At 38.2% G+C, this 17,683-nt stretch overlaps 2 protein-coding genes and 1 non-coding gene across 5 annotated transcripts in view; 1 reads left to right on the top strand and 2 right to left on the bottom strand.

Moving 5' to 3' along the window:
• Positions 1-38: 38 nt before the first annotated feature.
• LOC126188039 (protein transport protein Sec61 subunit beta) lies at positions 39-16,055 on the bottom strand. The gene is made up of 4 exons (XM_049929466.1): positions 15,906-16,055; positions 15,720-15,817; positions 3,387-3,491; positions 39-274 (listed from the first exon to the last, which is right to left on the bottom strand). The coding sequence occupies exons 1-4, from the start codon at positions 15,906-15,908 to the stop codon at positions 184-186; spliced, it is 297 nt and encodes a 98-aa protein (XP_049785423.1). The 5' UTR covers positions 15,909-16,055; the 3' UTR covers positions 39-183.
• Positions 1,681-1,750, bottom strand: LOC126189839 (small nucleolar RNA Z195/SNORD33/SNORD32 family). The gene has a single exon (XR_007538244.1). It is a non-coding gene; the product is annotated as a small nucleolar RNA Z195/SNORD33/SNORD32 family (small nucleolar RNA).
• Positions 16,056-16,091: 36 nt separating the features above from the next.
• The window catches only part of LOC126188035 (tyrosine-protein phosphatase non-receptor type 23-like), a 185,776-nt gene continuing 184,184 nt past the window's right edge, over positions 16,092-17,683 (top strand). For all 3 annotated transcript variants that reach the window (XM_049929461.1, XM_049929460.1, XM_049929462.1), the window contains exon 1: positions 16,092-16,310. In XM_049929461.1, coding sequence (XP_049785418.1) covers positions 16,224-16,310 — 87 coding nt within the window. In that variant the 5' untranslated portion in view covers positions 16,092-16,223. The remainder of the gene's footprint in view (positions 16,311-17,683) is intronic.

Below are 17,683 nucleotides of genomic sequence, written 5' to 3'. Positions count from 1 at the left end.
ACTCTTGAACATAGGCAGATAAAGCTTTTTGAACATAAATATATATTTTTTATTTATTTTGCTCTACATATAAAAGAGGAATAACACTGGAACATTTTAACATGTTTGTCGTGGAATGATCAGTACATGATTGGACTGGAATTGTTTGTGGACAGAATGCCTTCTTGCTGCATCTCTCCCATTTTATGTGCTTCTTGTGTACTTTCCCCATATGTGCAGCATAAAAACGGAGGCAATGAATAGCAGTGACATGACAAGCACTGGGACAGGGCCCCTGCAATAAATTATTTGTAAATGAACAAATGTTAGGAAAAAAAAGTCACAAGTTACTGGCAGTGGGACAATTCAGCTTAAGTCTACAGCCAAACCATAAATCCTTTCATACGAGGGTAAGTCAATTAATATCTGCAATTTAGTTATACTTTTGTTTATTTTGGTAGTACTGTTGTTTTACATTGATGACGCATGCTTTCTTTGTTTATTTGTTGTTATATATTTGCAATTTTCAAGCTGCTAGGTTAGTTTCATTATTGCTGCCATGCTGTTAATCATGCCTGCTCTGCTACCTATTTGCACCAAAGAAGAGTAACGTTTAGTAATCCGTTTTTTGTGGTCGGAAGGCATATCGGGCCAAAATTCATCGAAGACTTCCGGTACAGTACGGGAACAGTGTTACGAATGAAGAAACCATTGAGCATTCACGTGAAATGATTCTCTTAGACAAATGATTAACTATTGATGAAGTGGCACATCATCTGCAAATCAAACATGGTTCCACCTACAAATCCTCAACAGACTTGGGTTTCATAAAGTTTGCAAGATGGGTCGCAAAACAACACACACAGTTGCATAAATACACTTGGATATCTGCAAAAACATTTGGATCACTATTGTAACGAAGGGGACGACTTCTTAGAGTCTTAGACAGTATCATTACTGGTGACGAAACATGGAGCCATCATTACGAGATGGACGATAAATGGCAGATTATGGAATGGAAACATCAAAATTTGTCGTGCAAGAAAAACTTCAAGACCCAAATGTCCGCAGGAAAACTGATGCTTACAGTTTTTGGGGATGCACAAGCTCCAGTTCTGGAACATTATGGGGAAAGGGGCACAACAATAAACAATGTATGTTACAGTGAAATGCTTACTGCCAGGCTAAAGCCTGCAATTCTAAGCCAACACTGAGGATTGCTGTCAAAAGGTGTTGTATTGTTGCACAACAATGCCCATCTGCATACTGCTGCCCCCATTACTGAAATGCTCCAGAAACTCAAATTTGAAGTACTGGATCACCTTCATATAGTCCCAATCTTGTCCCTTCTGACTATCACTTGTTTGGTCCACTCAAAAGCATTAAGGGGCTGTTGATTTGCCTTGGACGAAGCAGTGAAAGAAGTGGTGCATCCCTGGCTTGCAGCTCAACTGGGAACTTTCTTTTATGAGGACATCAGGAAGCTTCTACAACGATGGTCAAATTGCACTGAAATGCAAGGAGACTATGTCACAACATGATGTTCTTGTAATTTTCCTATTTAATTACAACAGCATTTTATAACTACTTTGCAGATAAATATTGACTTACGCTCATATTTCCCAACAATAACAATGACTTAAGAAAAAATACCAAAGTTAAATTATTCAGAAATTCATGCATCAACTGAATACTAACATTACTGCCTCAGGTGGTAGTGCATGTTGTTATATAATCATCTACATCATTATACTGTTTCATCACTGGCAGTAATGTTCTTAGTAGCAGGGCACAGAATAATACATATCTCTCTCTATTCTTAGAGTAAATAAATAATTTAAAAAAATTTTACAGTCATTAACACAGGCCATAAATCCCTCACTATCCACACATTACCATTTTCTATAACTGGATCAAAACAACAAAGTGACCGACATCTCTCTGTTTACAGTGCTGCTACCATAGGGGCAACCAATCAGAGAACACACAGGGTTGCACCTTAGTTCCGTTCACCACTTTCAAATCTCTTTGCTATGGTTACTACTCAGATGCATATGACTGGCCTGTAACTTAACAGTTGAGTTCAATTTTTTTTGTTTGCTTTGTTTCTCTGGTGAGTTTCTTTTGTGCTACAGGATGTCTGAAGCTTGCAGCAGAAATGTGCAGAAAAGTGTGCTTGATAAAAGGAAAATTCAGTGATCTGCTTCACATTTTGCATGGTCATTCACCTGAGCTTGTGGGCTCAGTGTGGGAATGTTTTGAGGGGGGGGTGGGGGGGGGGGGGGGAAAGGGAGAAGGAGATGCAATTCCATTACCTCTAAGAAAGGTAGTCTAAAGAACAGCAGACAATTTGAAGATTCATAAAAACAATGCCATAAAAGTTTGTAAGGCAAAACGCTGTGAAGAACAGGAGGGGGCTGGTTCAACTAAGCTACAAACACCCAGTAAAAAGAGGAAGACAGAACAAGTAAAAAACTTGCACTCTTAACTACAGCTATTAGAGACCTCAACTTCAGGTACAAAATCAATGGATGCGAAATTACAATGGAGAGAGGTGATACTGATACCGCTGTGTGGCATACTTGATTTTTAAGAAATATTGTTAAAGTGCTGTTCGAAGACACTATGGGACTCAATGAAATGAAAATGTGGCACATAGGAGTAATGCTGTTCCCATGGGGGAAGAGCACAAGAATTATAGTCTTGCATGCTTTTGTACAGAAGTGTCTCCTGGCTTGCAACTAAGAAAAACAATTAACTACTATGAGCAGATGAATCATTATAGGCCTGAAATAGTTCATGGAGCAACTATTGTAGAACTTAAACAGGCTGTATGTCACGGTAATAGGTAATGTTGCATACCAATCTGTTATTAAAGATAATGGCAATGGAAAAAGCTGACATGCTGAACGGATTCAAATGCGAATGTGTACTTTGAGGATGATTTTTATATGGAGGAGCTTATGGAACCAGTAAAACAGCATAAAGCAACATTAAAAACAAGAAACACCATCATTATCTTCACTTTATAGTGAAGAGAAATGTCAATGATAAACTTTAATATATCACTACAGAACACCTGTCCTTGCTCTAGGCAACTGAATTAAATAAATGAACTGTTGTTAGAAACTTCGCAGTCCCTGCTAGATGACGCCACAACTAATACTGTTATGAACTTTTACTAGAAAGATTGTTACAGCAAAATGGATCAGTGAAGCCTTTTCTTTGGATTGTGGAAATCACACAACGAGTGCCTGCCCCCCCCCCCCCCCAAATAAATGATGTGTGTTGAAGTAACATACATGGAAGGTGGCTGATAAAACAACCTACATAAAAATCCCGAGAGGACTGGCATGAAAAGAAAGCAGATAACAGCAAGAACAAAAATTTAGGGTGTTATTGCTTACACTTTTATTCCAGGAGAGTCATCCGTGTAGAACCTCCACATGCCTCCACTTCCGGGTCCTTGGTTTCGGCTACGTCCTGATGATGCTGTGCTGGATGTGGTTTTACTAAAAATAATTATAATAATAAACATACATGAAATACTGGTAGAAGAGCAAAACAAACATGAACTGTACATTATATGCTGTTTGCTGTTTACATTATATGCTATTGTTAAATCATTGCATAAAAATGGGGATACTAGGTCTGATGCTAACAGTTACTGCCCAACCTCACTTCTGACAGCTTTATTCAAAAACTGGTGTTTATTTTATTGGATATGTAACAAAAGGGAGGAGAAAGAAAAATAGAAACAAAACAGATTGCAAACTGATGGAAGGTGTGATATAGATGAGAAATAAAACAGCTCAAATTCAATCATGATGTTAACTTGCAGCAATAAATTTACTATGCACTGATGAGAGTTAAGAACACCAATGTAAGTGGAATGTACACTGAAACTGAGATAGCCTGTGATATTACAACTAGTAACTATACCAAAATACAATTCATACTGGAGCCCTCTGAAACAAGCAATGATGAAACTTGCCCGCGAAAGGCAAAGGTCCCGAGTTCGAGTCTCAGTCCGGCACACAGTTTTAATCTGCCAGGAAGTTTCATATCAGTGCACACTCCGCTGCAGAGTAGAAACATCTTTCTGTTCTACAAGCACTGATATTTGAGAAACATCCCGCCAGCGTCCTCCAAATGCAGCTTAATTCACCAGAATAAGTGGCCGATTGCAATGCAGGGGCAGCTGTCAGGTTTAGAATGTCACACCAACATGCTCACAGTGATGTTAAATTGCCCAACCCTATTACATTATTTGAATGATTTCTTGAAGCCTTCAGCTGCAATTTTCTTTATTTCCTGTATGATTGTACAATTTTGGCCTTCGGCCATTTTTAAGTATTTTACGGATGATTTTTTTGGTAACAGATTATGTCATATACATCAATTCTCCTATGACATCAAGTTATGCTCATAAATTAGTTCGAGATGTTCACACTATTTCAGGAGCATGTTACTTTTGAGCAGTTGTTGCAAAGCTCTGCAACAACTACTCGAAAGTAGTAGATCACTGAAATAGGGCATTTTTCTGGGCAGACTGAAATATGCCATTGTTAAATCATTGCATAAAAATGGGGAATAGTAGGACTGATGCTAACAGTTGCTACCCAACCTCACTTCTGACACCTTTATTCAAAATTCTTGAAAAAGTTATATATTCAAGAGTAGCATTGCATGTTAGTAAAAATGAAGTACTAAAAAAATGTCAATTTGGTTTTCAGAAAGGCTTTTCAACAGAAAATGCTATATATGCATTCACTGATCAAATATTAAAGCCTCTGAATATCTGAACATCACCCACTGGTATGTATTTGTTTTCTCAACGGCTTTTGGCTGTGTGAATCACGAAATTCTTCTAAATGAGGTTAAGTATTATGTTATGAGTGGGAGAGTGCACAAATGGTTTAATTCACATTTAGACAGAGAAATGCAGAAGGTTGAAATTAGCAGTACAGATAGTCTGCAAAAAAAATCAGCAGTCCTGTAACTGGTGAGGTATCAAGAATGGTGTCCTGTAAAGTTTAGTATGGCAGAGACTCATACTTACCTGTTGGGAACAAGCTTTTAGGGCTCTGTTGGAAATACCATCAATTCCATGCGAGCTTTTACTTTTGAGTGAATTTATTATTTTCCTAATTTCAGTACAAGAGGAGGGTTGAATTTCAGTTTTATTACATTGCATTGGTATTGCCTCTTCCATATACAGCCTTGCATTTTCTAATGAATAGCTGGATCCTATTTTCCCTACAACTTTTTGTTAACAAACTTTTCATTGAGTCTGACAGAAACTTAGCCTTCCTGTGTTCTCAGCTGCCCTGTTTCTCTTTTAACAATATTCCAAATTGCTTAATTTTATTATCAGAGGACCTAATCTCAGACAAAATACACATACACATACTTCAGGACTTTTTAATAACTTTTCTTAATACAGTGCAGTAGTTTTTATAATGTTTGACTGTTTCTGGGTCATTACTCCTTCCAGCTATAAGATACATTTCCCTTTTCTGTTTACAAGGAAGTTTTAGTAAGCCATGCTTTTTATATGGTTTCTTACAAATATGTTTCACTGTTTTCTCAGGAAAACGGTTTTCAAATATACTCACAAATGTATCATGAAATAGTATAAATTTTAAATTAGCATCAGGTTCCCCATACAACTCATCCCAGTGTAACTGTTGCAAGTTTTCCCTAAAATCTGCGGTTGTTAAATCTTTAATTGAATGCACTATTTTGGAGGATGGTTTTGCATTACTGTATGGTGCTATGTCATATTGTAAATAGCTGTGCATCACGATCAGACAAACCACTCTTAACAGGAAAAGTTTTTATTTGATTAAGTTTATCTTGGTCTATAAAAATATTCTCTCAGCATGCTACTTTCCTGTACAAGCCAAGTAGGAAAATCTATCACTGATGTCAAACTGAAAGCTTATTATCAGACTTTCAGAAATCTGCAATGAAATCCCTACAAACAATAACTAACTAGTTGTTATTTATTCTGGTGTAACAATGCATTTGCACTGGGAATGTGTTCCGTAAAATGATCCCATCGTGATTGAGGTAACTTGAAAAGTTGCAACCAGGAATCAGCATTCCTGGAAATACAAGCATTCAGTTCATCTGAAATTATTCTCTGACGTCTCCTATGTTGTGTTAGTGTTGTTTTTATGTTCAACTGGAAATGTAGGTTGTGTTTACCTGTCAATCTGTAGTGTAGGCAGAGTTCTACAGTAGGTTAGGCCAGTGAATGTGAGAATGAAATCTTAGTTGCGGAGACATACTGAGTTGTTGTTTGGCCCAAGGTATGTTTGCTTGAAAGATAACAATTTCAATATCAGATGATGAAGCCAACAAATACAATGTCACTAGAATGACTATAATTCTTGTTATGTGTGTTTTATGCATATTATATTTTTATAACTGGCTCATATCCACCATTTTGATGATGTCACAGCAGATGGGCAGTATCGACAGCTTCAATATTTCCATCCTGTCTGAAAGAAGGGCTACTCTGGCGCGGACTGCATGTCAATGCCCCCCTCCCCTTCCCCAAATTGTTACTATTTTAGGATCTTAATCTACATTGCTTGCTTACATACCAACTGGGCACTACTGGTCTGACTCCTGGCCAATGCAAATTTTTAAACCAAGGTACTTCTACCAGCTTTTTGTGAAGCATCAGATACATAAAGATGGAAACAAACAACATATCTGAAGTGCTTGAGACTGATAATCGCCGGTTCAAGCCTCATTTTGGTCATTATTGTTTCTTTTTCATTCAGTTCAATATATAGGTTGTTTACATATACAATCCATCAAATATATACTGATCATCACATACCTACTAGTAATTGTCATTTTTTTTAAAAAAAGGCACAGAATCTCATTTCTGACAACACATCTCACACAAAAATTCTATTCTCATTGCAAATATAAATGTTTGATTAATGATCTTCTGGAAAATATTGTTAATACAAAATTGTTTAAATAGAAATACAACTTTCTTCTTTATATATTTGACACTTCATGAAAATGTTCATAGAAAATGCACCTTTGTTAAAAATTTGCATCTCCCATGAATTGAATATGACCACACTGCAAGAAAATTCTACCACAGAGCCAAGGCCTATCAAAAATCCATCTTCATTTAGGAAACTGAAGCCGTTCGGATAACTTCAAAGCTGATTTTCTCAAGAATTTTTGAGAATTGCATCAAACTGCTTTGGCAGATTGATATTTGAGTTCTTAACTTCACATAACATAAATATAAAGGAATACGAATGTCTGATTGCTGTGTGGTTTTCTTGTAAGTCAGTCTAGTGAACAATTCGAACCACTGTTATATTCTTTGGAGAATGGCATTGTATTTTACGAGGATCATACTGGTAGTTTTTGTTTGTGTGTTTCACTTACTTAGATGTAAAAAGTTTCGTATAACATGCTTGTTGATGGTGGCTTAGGCTGTCATGTTTCCTAAACTAATATAGCTCTTGCAGAGATGGCAATTGACTGAGGACAATTTATTTTGGGTTGTGTTCTTTGCTAGACTTTTGTGTGTGACACTGCAGTGACCACCTGAACTATAGTGTAACCTGAGGTCTAGGTTAAGTTGGAGGGTGCTAGTTTGGCTGTGTGTCACGAAATTCTTTAATATATAGCGCATTCCATGAATACATTTATGTCCTGAAGAGAACCCCAATTTTCTCCCTGTTGCACAATATTTCCAAGAATTTAATATATTTGGAGGCATTAACAACAAAGAAAATTCCAGCCCAAATTCCCTATTTCTGTGACAGTGTTGGTTAGTCACATTTTATTTTGCTAATTTTCTCGTGTTCTTAGTTGCATTAACCACTGGTCATTTCTTCATTCATACCGTTATTGTGGTTTTCAGTCCAAAGACTGGTTTGATGCACCTCTCCATGCTACTGCAACCCAAGTAAGCTACCGGATCTCCCAATAACTACTGCAACCTATCTCCTTTTGACCCTGCTTACTATGTTCATCTCTTGTTCCCCACTACAATTTTTATCTCCCGCACTTCCCTCCAATACTAAACTGGTGAACCCCTGATGTCTCAGAATGTGTCCTATCTACCATCCCTTTTTTCAGTCGAGTATCTACTCTGTTCTTGTCTGAAATGTGTATTGTGTATGTCTCACTTCCATATAAGGCTATGCCCCAATCAAATACATTCATAAAAAAAATTCCTAACACTTAAAACCTATATCTAATGTTACAAAATTTCTGTTCTTCAGAAATGCTTTTCTTGCCACTGCCTGTCTACATTTTATATCGTCTCTACTTTGACCATCATCAGTTATTTTACTGCCGAAGTAGCAAATCTCATCTACCAATTTTAGTGAAACAGTGGAAAATCCAAGAAGGAACGTAACAATATTTTATTATGGTATAATTTCATAATATTGCTACCACTTTTTGTGTTATTCCCAAATCTAATTCCCTCAGCACTACCTGGTTTAATCAACTACATTCCATTACCCTTGATTTGCTTTTGTCAATATTTATCGTATATACTCCTTTTGAGACAATGTCCATTCCATTCAACTGCTCTTCCAAGTCCTTTGGTGTCTGAGAGAATTACAATGTAATCGGCAAACCCTTTAAGTTTTTATTTCTTTCTCCTGAATTTTGATCCCCTGTCCAAATTTCTGCTTGCTTTCCTTCACAGCTTGCTCAGTGTAAAGATAAAATAGCATCAGGGATCGGCTACAACCCCGCCTCACTCCCTCCTTGAGCCCTGCTTTCTTTACATGCCCCTCTACTCTTATAACTGCCATCTGGTTTCTGTACATGTTGCAAATGGCCTTTCACTCCCAGTATTTTACCCCTGCTACCTTCAGAATTTCAAAGCATGTATTACAATCAACATTGTCAAATGCCTGCTGTTCCTTTAAAGAATCCAAGTTAGTATTTTGCAAGCATGACTTATTAAACTGATAGTTTGGTAATATTCAAATCTGTCAGCACCTGCCTTCTTTGGAACTGGAATTATTACATTCTTCTTAAAGTTGCAGGTATACATCTCATATCTTGCATACCAGGTGGAATAGTTTTGTTATGGCTGGCTCTCCCAAACATATCAGCAGCTCTAAAGGAATGTTGTCTGCTCCAAAGGGCTGTGTATTAACTTAGATCTTCCAGTGCTCTGTCACATTCTTCTTGTGGTATCATTTCCCCTGTCTATAATATTGCTTTCAAGTACATTTCCCTTGTGTAGGCCATCTATATATTCCTTTCAGCTTTCCCTTCTTTGCTTAGTATTGGTTTTTCATCTGAGATCTTGATATTAATACAGCTGCTTTTCTTTTCTCCAGTCATTTTGCTTTATTCTTCTACCATTCTTCCTTCTATTCCTTTTTCTATCATCAAATTTCAGTCCCCCCATCACAATTAAATTTTCATCTCTGTTAACTATCTGAATAACTTCTTTTATCTCATCATTCATTTCTTCAAATTCTTCATCTGCAGAAATGGTAGGCATATAGACTTAACAGTACTACTGTGGTGGCCGTTGGCTCTGTGTATCTCGGCTACTATATTGCATTCATTGTGCTGTTCATAGCAGTTTACTTGCTTCCCTATTTTCTTACTCCTTATTAGATCTACTCCTGCATTGCCCATGTTTGATTTTGTATTTACAGCCCTATACTCACTTCACCCCAAGTCCTGTTCCTCTTGCTACTGAACTTCACTAACATCCACAACATCTAATTTTAACTTATCCACTTCCCTCTTTAAATTTTCTAACCTACCTGCCCGACTAACCCTCAAGCGGACGTGGTACATGCCTATGTTTAAAGTGCACTAATCACAAAAAAACAGTGTTTTCTATCATTTTATTGTTCTTTTACAACTGTAAGCCTGTACCTGTTGCTTCTAACAGTGATAAGTTGTTTTGTCACACACCTAAGTGAGCATCATCAGTAATATAAAATAAACAGCGAGCTAGGTGAGAAAACATTTGCAATCTGTGCAAGAAAATTTGCAAGATTCCGAGCTAGGAGCACAATCCCACACTGAGGCAGTTATTTATAATTATTAATCAAATAAAGGGGTGGCATGGATTCAATACAACTGTGCTGTTTAATGTTCGGGGTAAGTCATTAGTGTGGGGTAACACTTGTAAGCAGCAACAGAATGACATAATGAAAGTTTATTTTATTATTATTTAACTGAACAGTGATTTAGCTCACATAATGTTAGTTTATTTTAGCGCTTTTTAATTAAACTGTGATTTTGATCATACACGTTTACCTTGGTAACAAAATCGCAGCTACTCTTTACATGTGTACAAATTACGCCATGCGCCTGTTTGTGTTATGAAAATGGTGTACCTGCTCGAGGGCTGAGGGATGTAATGGCTCTGACCCGTAGAATGTCAGTTTTGTTTCCCACTCCTGAGTAGTGGCCACCTGGAGATCCGAATGGGGTTGGTTGGTTTAGAAGAGGGGGAAAGGGACCAAACTATGTGGTCATCGATCCCTTGTTCCTAATAAAAAAATGCCACAGGTGTGAGAATAAAACAGATGAGACATAACACAAAACAGAAAGAAAGGAAAGGCCACAAGAATGAAGGAAAGGCAACGAACACTAAAAGGAACAAAAGGACACGAAAACGACAGAGAGATGCAAGAAACAGTTAGAAGAGAGAGAAACAAGGAAGCAGATTACAGTGGCTGGCCGACCATGAAAATAAAAAGGAAAAGCCAGCCAGCCTGCAACACATTAAAACCTCCATCCTAAAAGCACTAGGGTGGAGGACACAGAGGGACAAAGGACATGCGTTAAAACTCAGACTGAATGATAAAACCCACCCTTACGGATGAAATTTAAAACCAAATCAGCTGATGAGGCGTTGTCTGCTAAAATCAATGATAACGAGTCTGGCAACCGAAGATGAAGTCCCAGGGCAGCCAAAGAAGGACAGAGCAGAAGAATATGGGCCACTGTCAACCAAGCACCGCACCAACACTCAGGCGGGTCTTCACAGCTCAGGAGGTAGTCGTGGGTCGCCCAGGAATGGCCAATGCGAGCCAGCAGAGAACCATGGAGTCCCTGTGAGAGGTCCTCATCAAGGACTTCCACACATTCGTGGTCTCCTAAATGGCTCTCAGTTTATTGTGTGTACTGAGATTTTGCAATTCCATCACCCAAAGCTGAAAAACCTCGCGGCATAATAACAAATGCAGGTCAGTTGCGGGGATGACCATCTCCAGAAGTGGTTTCCGTGTAGCCTGTTCAGTCAGCCTGCCAGCAAGTTCATTTCCTGTGATTCCAACGTGATCAGGGGTCCAGACGAACACCACTGAATGAATGGGCCATTCCAGGGCATAGATGGACTCCAGGATGGACACTACCAAAGGATGACGATGGTAGCACTGGTCTATAGTTTTCAGGCTGCTCAAGGAGTCAGTACATAAAAGAAAAGATTCCCCAGAGCATGAACGGAGATACTGAAGTGCACAAGAAATGGCTACCAGCTCTGCAGTGAATACACTGCACCAATCAGGTAAGGAATGCTGTTCAATACAGCCACTGTAAACATAGGCAAAGCCAACACGACCATCAGCCATCGAGCCGTCAGTGTAAACCAATTCAGAGCCCCAGAACACATCAAGAATTGAGAGGAAGTCACAGCGGAGAGCCGCAGGGTTAACAAAGTCCTTTGGGCCATGTGAAAGGTCCAAACGAAGCTGTGGCCGAGGCATACACCATAGAGGCGTATGTGAACGGACTCCAACCAGAGGTGAAGGGAAGGACTCCAGTTCAGAGAGAAGGGACCGCATGCAGACCACAATTGTTAGCCTCAACCTGGGCCGCCAATGCGGGAGATGGACTGCTGAGGGCCAGAAAAGGAGACGGTAATTCGGATGCTCAGGAGAACTATAAATGTGTGCTACGTAACTGGCGAGCAGTTTTACATGTCTCATTTGCAATGGAGGGACCCCAGCCTCCACCAGTACACTGGTGACCGGACTCGTCCTAAAAGCTCCCATCGCTAGTCAAACCCCGCAGTGCACAGGGTCAAGTAAATGCAACACTGAGGGCACTGCCGAACCATAAACCACACTCCCATAGTCAATTCGGGATTGGACAAGGGCTCTGTAGAGCCGCAGCGGTATAGAGCTATCTGCACCCCAATTTGTGTTGCTCAGGCAACGGAGGGTATTGAGGTGCTGCCAACACTTCTGCTTAAGCTGACGAAGATGAGGAAGCCAAGTCAATCGAGCGTCGAAAATCATCATCCGAATGTGGGACTATTTTACCTCCAGAATAATTTACCCAAGAACAGCATTTAACCATACAGAAGGGCAGCTATGATTTCCTCTTGCTTTCAGCTGTTCGCATTATAGAATGGAGAAGCCATGTTGGCTGATGTTATAAGGCTGGGTCAACCAATCACCCAGACTGGAGCTCCTGCAACTACTCAAAATGCTGCTGTCCCTGTTCTAGAACCACACATTTGTCTGGCTGTTCAACAGATACCCCTCCACTATGGTTGCAGCTAGGGCACAGATATCTATTAACGTTAAGTTAATGTAGAATGTAGACATCACTGATTTATTGGTGCAGAACTGGATTTTTGACTAATCCAATTAAATGAAGACTTACATTCTGCACTTTCGATGTTTAATACTTAATACATGGGATCCTTTGTATGAACTAAAAAGAAACAGTAGCGAGCAACAAATCAGGATGCAGTCCAATTTTGGGATCAACCGCAGATTGCAATACCACCTGTCTGCTTTGATAGGTGACATAATTGTGTTGTGTGGCATCATTGTGGCATGCAGTATTTAAAATGAACTGTGTTTGCAGTGGGCATGTTGGAGTATGCAGTGGCCCTCTAATGTGACATGTTTGTTTCTAAATTGTTTTTGAGTGCTTTTAGTGATTTATTGGACTTCTTGAGTGCTTGTTCGTGAGAATAACACTGGAAGAGTCTGCGACAGTTTGTTAGCGAGTTACACTGACGTTGGTAGTTAGGGGTAATAGATTTGTGTTCATGTTTAGAATTATTAGTGTGGTGTATGTTTATGGTTGGAGATTTAATTTTATGTTTCGTTTTTTGTTAATTTTGGATATGACAAAGTTCATGAATATGCCGCAATGAGGGATGACACGCTGGCCACAGAAATTCCTACAGTTATTTGCTTCAACTGTTGTGTATGTTAAGTATTACATTTTTTGAGAAAGCACAAGATTGACCAATGCTGCTGCATCTCAGACCAGGAACCAGTGTAAGTGACTTTGTTGATGGAACAGCAGTCTATTCAGAGGAGTTCCTGATTTGAGAAATCAAAGCTGGTCATTCGAGTGATAGTGTTGATAACATATTATCTTTGTTATTGCTAGATTTGTGTGTTGGCTGACTTTCGCTGGTACATAAGTTTTTATGGTTTTATATCTTTTGTTTTAGTATGCATGGTATGTGTGTTGTGTATGACTGTGCATTTCTTGTATAACGGAATTGACACATTTTTTATCAACATTTGGGTAGATGTGTTAGTCATTGTTAATTATGTTGGATAGTGATTGGTAAGTACTGTGGAGTTTGTGTTATCTTCATTGGTGAGGTTATGTTAGTATTAGTTATAAGGGCGCATTTTGGTTATGTTAAGTATTAGATACCAGATTTGTAGTAGTTGTATGTGGCATTGTGGATTTAGTGTGAGCAATATAGGTCAAGTTAAATTCCTAGTACTGGGTTTTGGAGCTATGCATGTGTTCATAAAACTACCAATAAAAGTATTTTTTTCAGTTTTTTATTGTGGCTTTACTGAATGTTGAGGATTTTGTTTGCTTGATTTTTGTGTTCATATTTGTTTTGATATGTCTTCATTAATAGGATTGTAGTATATTTAGTTTGTCCCTGCCCAAAACCACCTAATTCCTGCAGCTGTCCCCTTAGTTTCTTGCTATTTCTCCAATTAAATTATTTTCAAACTTTTTTTTGTTTTTTTAATGATGCCATTGCCACGATATTGTATCAGCTTGATATAGGAGCATTTGCCATCTTGGCATCACCACATGTCAAAGCCAACAGGTGGTACTTCGATCTTTTGCTTTACCCAATTTTGAACACTTTTGGTATCAGGAGCCAATGAGAATTATTCTTGCTTTGAATAATGCTGAATGGCAATAACTACTCTTCCCTAGACTGCCACATAGCCATATTTTTGCGCCAGTACAATTTTGCTCACTTTTTTGTCCAGCAAGACCCTGTAAAGCTACCAAACATAGTGACTGTAGTTTGTCCCCAACAGACTTGATGTCAGCAACCACAAAGTTAAATATTAGACAGCTTTCATGGAAAGGATGCATGCTGCAGTTTATTTATGTCTCTGGATATAACAATTTCTGGCGCGCTGCAGGTGTACCAATGGTAGCATTAAAATGTTACTGTGAAAAGAGAAAGAGGTGCAACCAAGTTTGCGATCAAATTAGAGGTTAAAAAAAAAAAACACACACACACACACACACACACACACACACACACACACACACACACACAAGGGGGGGGGGGAGGAGTAAATCTTTAATAAAATTATTTCTACCACAACTAGAGAAATTGTTTGGATCTATATATAATGAGTTAAAGAAACAGCATATATTCATCTCTTGATCACGCTACTATGAAAATCAAGGCTGAATTTTGAATATTTACCAGTGATATTTTGAGAAAGCATATTACAAACAAAGATTAAACAATTTGTCATGGTATTGTGGACATGTTTCCAGTAATGGGAGGCAATTTACATTACTAAATAGATAAGTACCTGGTATTTGGCACAAGATGGTGCTTCGACTAAAAAGCAATTACAGTTTACAGTGCAATGCATGATGGCAAGTGGCTGGACTGCATTTGTATTTGATTCAGATAGCAGGAAGAAAACATGATGCAGTGACAACTGAACTGTACCAAAGCCGAGGCAGAGGTTAGGTAGGAATGTGGCAATCTGGTTGTGTTGGAATCTCTACACTAGAATACGGCAATTCATCGTGTTCACTTGATATAATTCATTCTGCAGTTACAAAGTGCAGCATGCAACAGAAGACATAGGTACATCATAACTGCACTTCTGCCCTCTTCTCTATGCTTTGAAAGATTATTTCACAGAAATGTCATGAAAACCTTTAAAAGTTCATAATAAATGCACCTACACTGATCATTGACGAAATGCGTTTACAAAATCACATTAACATTTGACCCTTGTCTTACGTTTACCATACATATTAATAAGAGTACCAGTAATGGTCCACGTGACAAAACCAGTACTTCTAGCTAATCTTGACATTGAAAAAGCAAGGAAAGCTCGTGAAGACTTAACAGCTGTTTGTGCATTATGAAGCACCATACGTCTGTGGGAGGCACAATTTAGGGAACCAAATAGAAGAAAGTGTCCACTATAACCTTCAAATCTGTTCTTGACATAGCTGCAGGTCCTACTATTGGAACGAATGTTTTGTTGATGTTTACTACTGAAGAGCCTGTAAGTTAGTCAAAATTTATTGTAGATAAAAATCTACCTTATTACGAGCTTTAATTTTGTTTTTTAATATTTAGAAGCGCCATTTAGTATTCATACCAACAACAAACGGATTCTTCGGCATATTAGGTCTGTAACTTATATGTAAACATTCCGGAAATTGGATATATTTGTTTCCATTAATTTGCTGCTATAAATACATTAACGTACCGTTGCCTTACTGTCCCTCCGCTTCCTGCTCTGGGGGCAACAGCTTTTGTTGGTGATCTACTTCCAGCTCCAACAGATGTCGAACTCGGTGCTGCTGGCTTTAAATAAATATAAACGATACATTAAGACAGCCATCTATCAGTGGAATTATCTTACACATTAAGAAATGCTTGTACAAAAACACACCATTGCGCCTTTTCTCTAAGAATTCTAAAAAGTTCAGATTCCACGTTCCCACGAAACAGCCAATCAGTCGCACACCACTTTTCTACCTCTTGGCGTGGAGTCGTGGACACGTCAAAGACTACACCGCTTTCACGTCGCCCAACTTCCTCCACATCGGTGAGGATATGACGTCGCCCTCCGTGAAAACATTAACGAAACGGTGGAGAGTGCGCAATCTGCAGTGGAGTTCAAGAAGTAAGGTTGACATTACGAGTTTTGAGTAGTAGTATGAATTTGTTGTGATTGTTAAGAAGACTGATACCGGTGAAATATTTCGAAATGGAGGCTGTGCCACGCCTACCGATGATGAGTTTTGACCTAAAATCAAGCCCAGAACCTACTTCATTTGGTCCTAAACTGAAACAGGTAATTTTTGCCACAATGCGTTTCGTAATTCCAGCTTGATTTTTACATTGAATTCACAAACAAGATTCATGTTCACGTGATTTAGTCGTCAGTGACTTTGAGGACAACTGTTTGCTCTTGTTATTGTTGTACATGAAATAGTGTGCACACTACTGTTGTTGATGATAACGCGTATCGCTGACATTAAATTAGAATATAATGTTTCATAGTTTATTTTATTAAAGTGATATGGCGAATGACTTAGTTTATCCGTTTATTGAGATACTGACACAAAAGCAAGATGAAATGAACTTCTTTGTTTAATAATTCTATTTCCTTCGGTATCAGGAAACACAGACTTATTAGCCTATTGAAAACTGTTACGATTGTTTTTAATGAACTGTTCATAAATTTTCATAGTAATATGTTTAATAACTAGTGTCACATTCCTCCATAAAATTGCAACCAAACATGTTGCCAATTACATTGAACATAAATTTTGCTCACTGTACAAACAGGCTCACAATATTATAGCAGAAAAGAAAGGTGTTCTTAAAAGAAATCACCCTTTTTCTGAGCACAAGGGTGAGGTATGGTATATAGTATGTGCCCATCCAACACAATTAATCAAAACCCAAGTAGAAAGATAATGGAAGGGAAAAAGTTCCTACAGATGCATAGAGATGGTGCTACTGTAGTAAGCCTATGATTGAAAATAAAGTCGGTTGGTTGTTTCTGTAGACAAGATACATTCTAGCTGTCGGATCACAATTAATAAGCCTACTGTGATGAACATAATTTTTACTTCATGTTAGTGCTATAAGATGTAACAATCGGTAATCACTTTCAGTGCATGTCCCCAACTGCAGGTCTAAGAGATTTAATTCGGTATCGGTAGTACAGAATAATTTTAAACTAAATCTTTGAAATTTGCTGTTGAATTGTTCTGCGGAGATAGATTTCAAGTCAGTAGAAGGTCTGCTGTTCGAAAATCGGTAGAGCTAATCATTTTAAATGTTGCCAATTCCTTGTCAGTAACTGAAACATGGCTGTTTTAAAATTTATGTAATTTAGATAAAGCCACTAACATAAAAAAAGCTGCTCTCAGATTGTGATTTCTCATCATAATGCATTAGAAATTTGATATTACCGCTTCATGTGATATTTTCCACCACAAAAGTTTGCCATTTTGCTCTATCCAGACACCTGGATTAGGCAACTTTATATTCATTTACTTCATATGCTCCCCCCCCCCCCCCCCCCCCCCCAATATGATTTTTAGGATTTCCATTATTATAAATTTAAACACCAAGTGATGAGTTGTAGAATGTAAAAGGTATTTAAAACAATGAGAACTAAAATGGAAATATGTCATTTTGATAGTCTTACACCAT

The sequence above is a fragment of the Schistocerca cancellata genome, chromosome 5 (genome assembly GCF_023864275.1).
Source record: "Schistocerca cancellata isolate TAMUIC-IGC-003103 chromosome 5, iqSchCanc2.1, whole genome shotgun sequence".
NCBI classification, from domain to species: Eukaryota; Metazoa; Arthropoda; class Insecta; order Orthoptera; family Acrididae; genus Schistocerca; species Schistocerca cancellata.
Note: the sequence above shows the minus strand (reverse complement) of the source record. Positions and strands in the feature narration are given on the sequence as shown.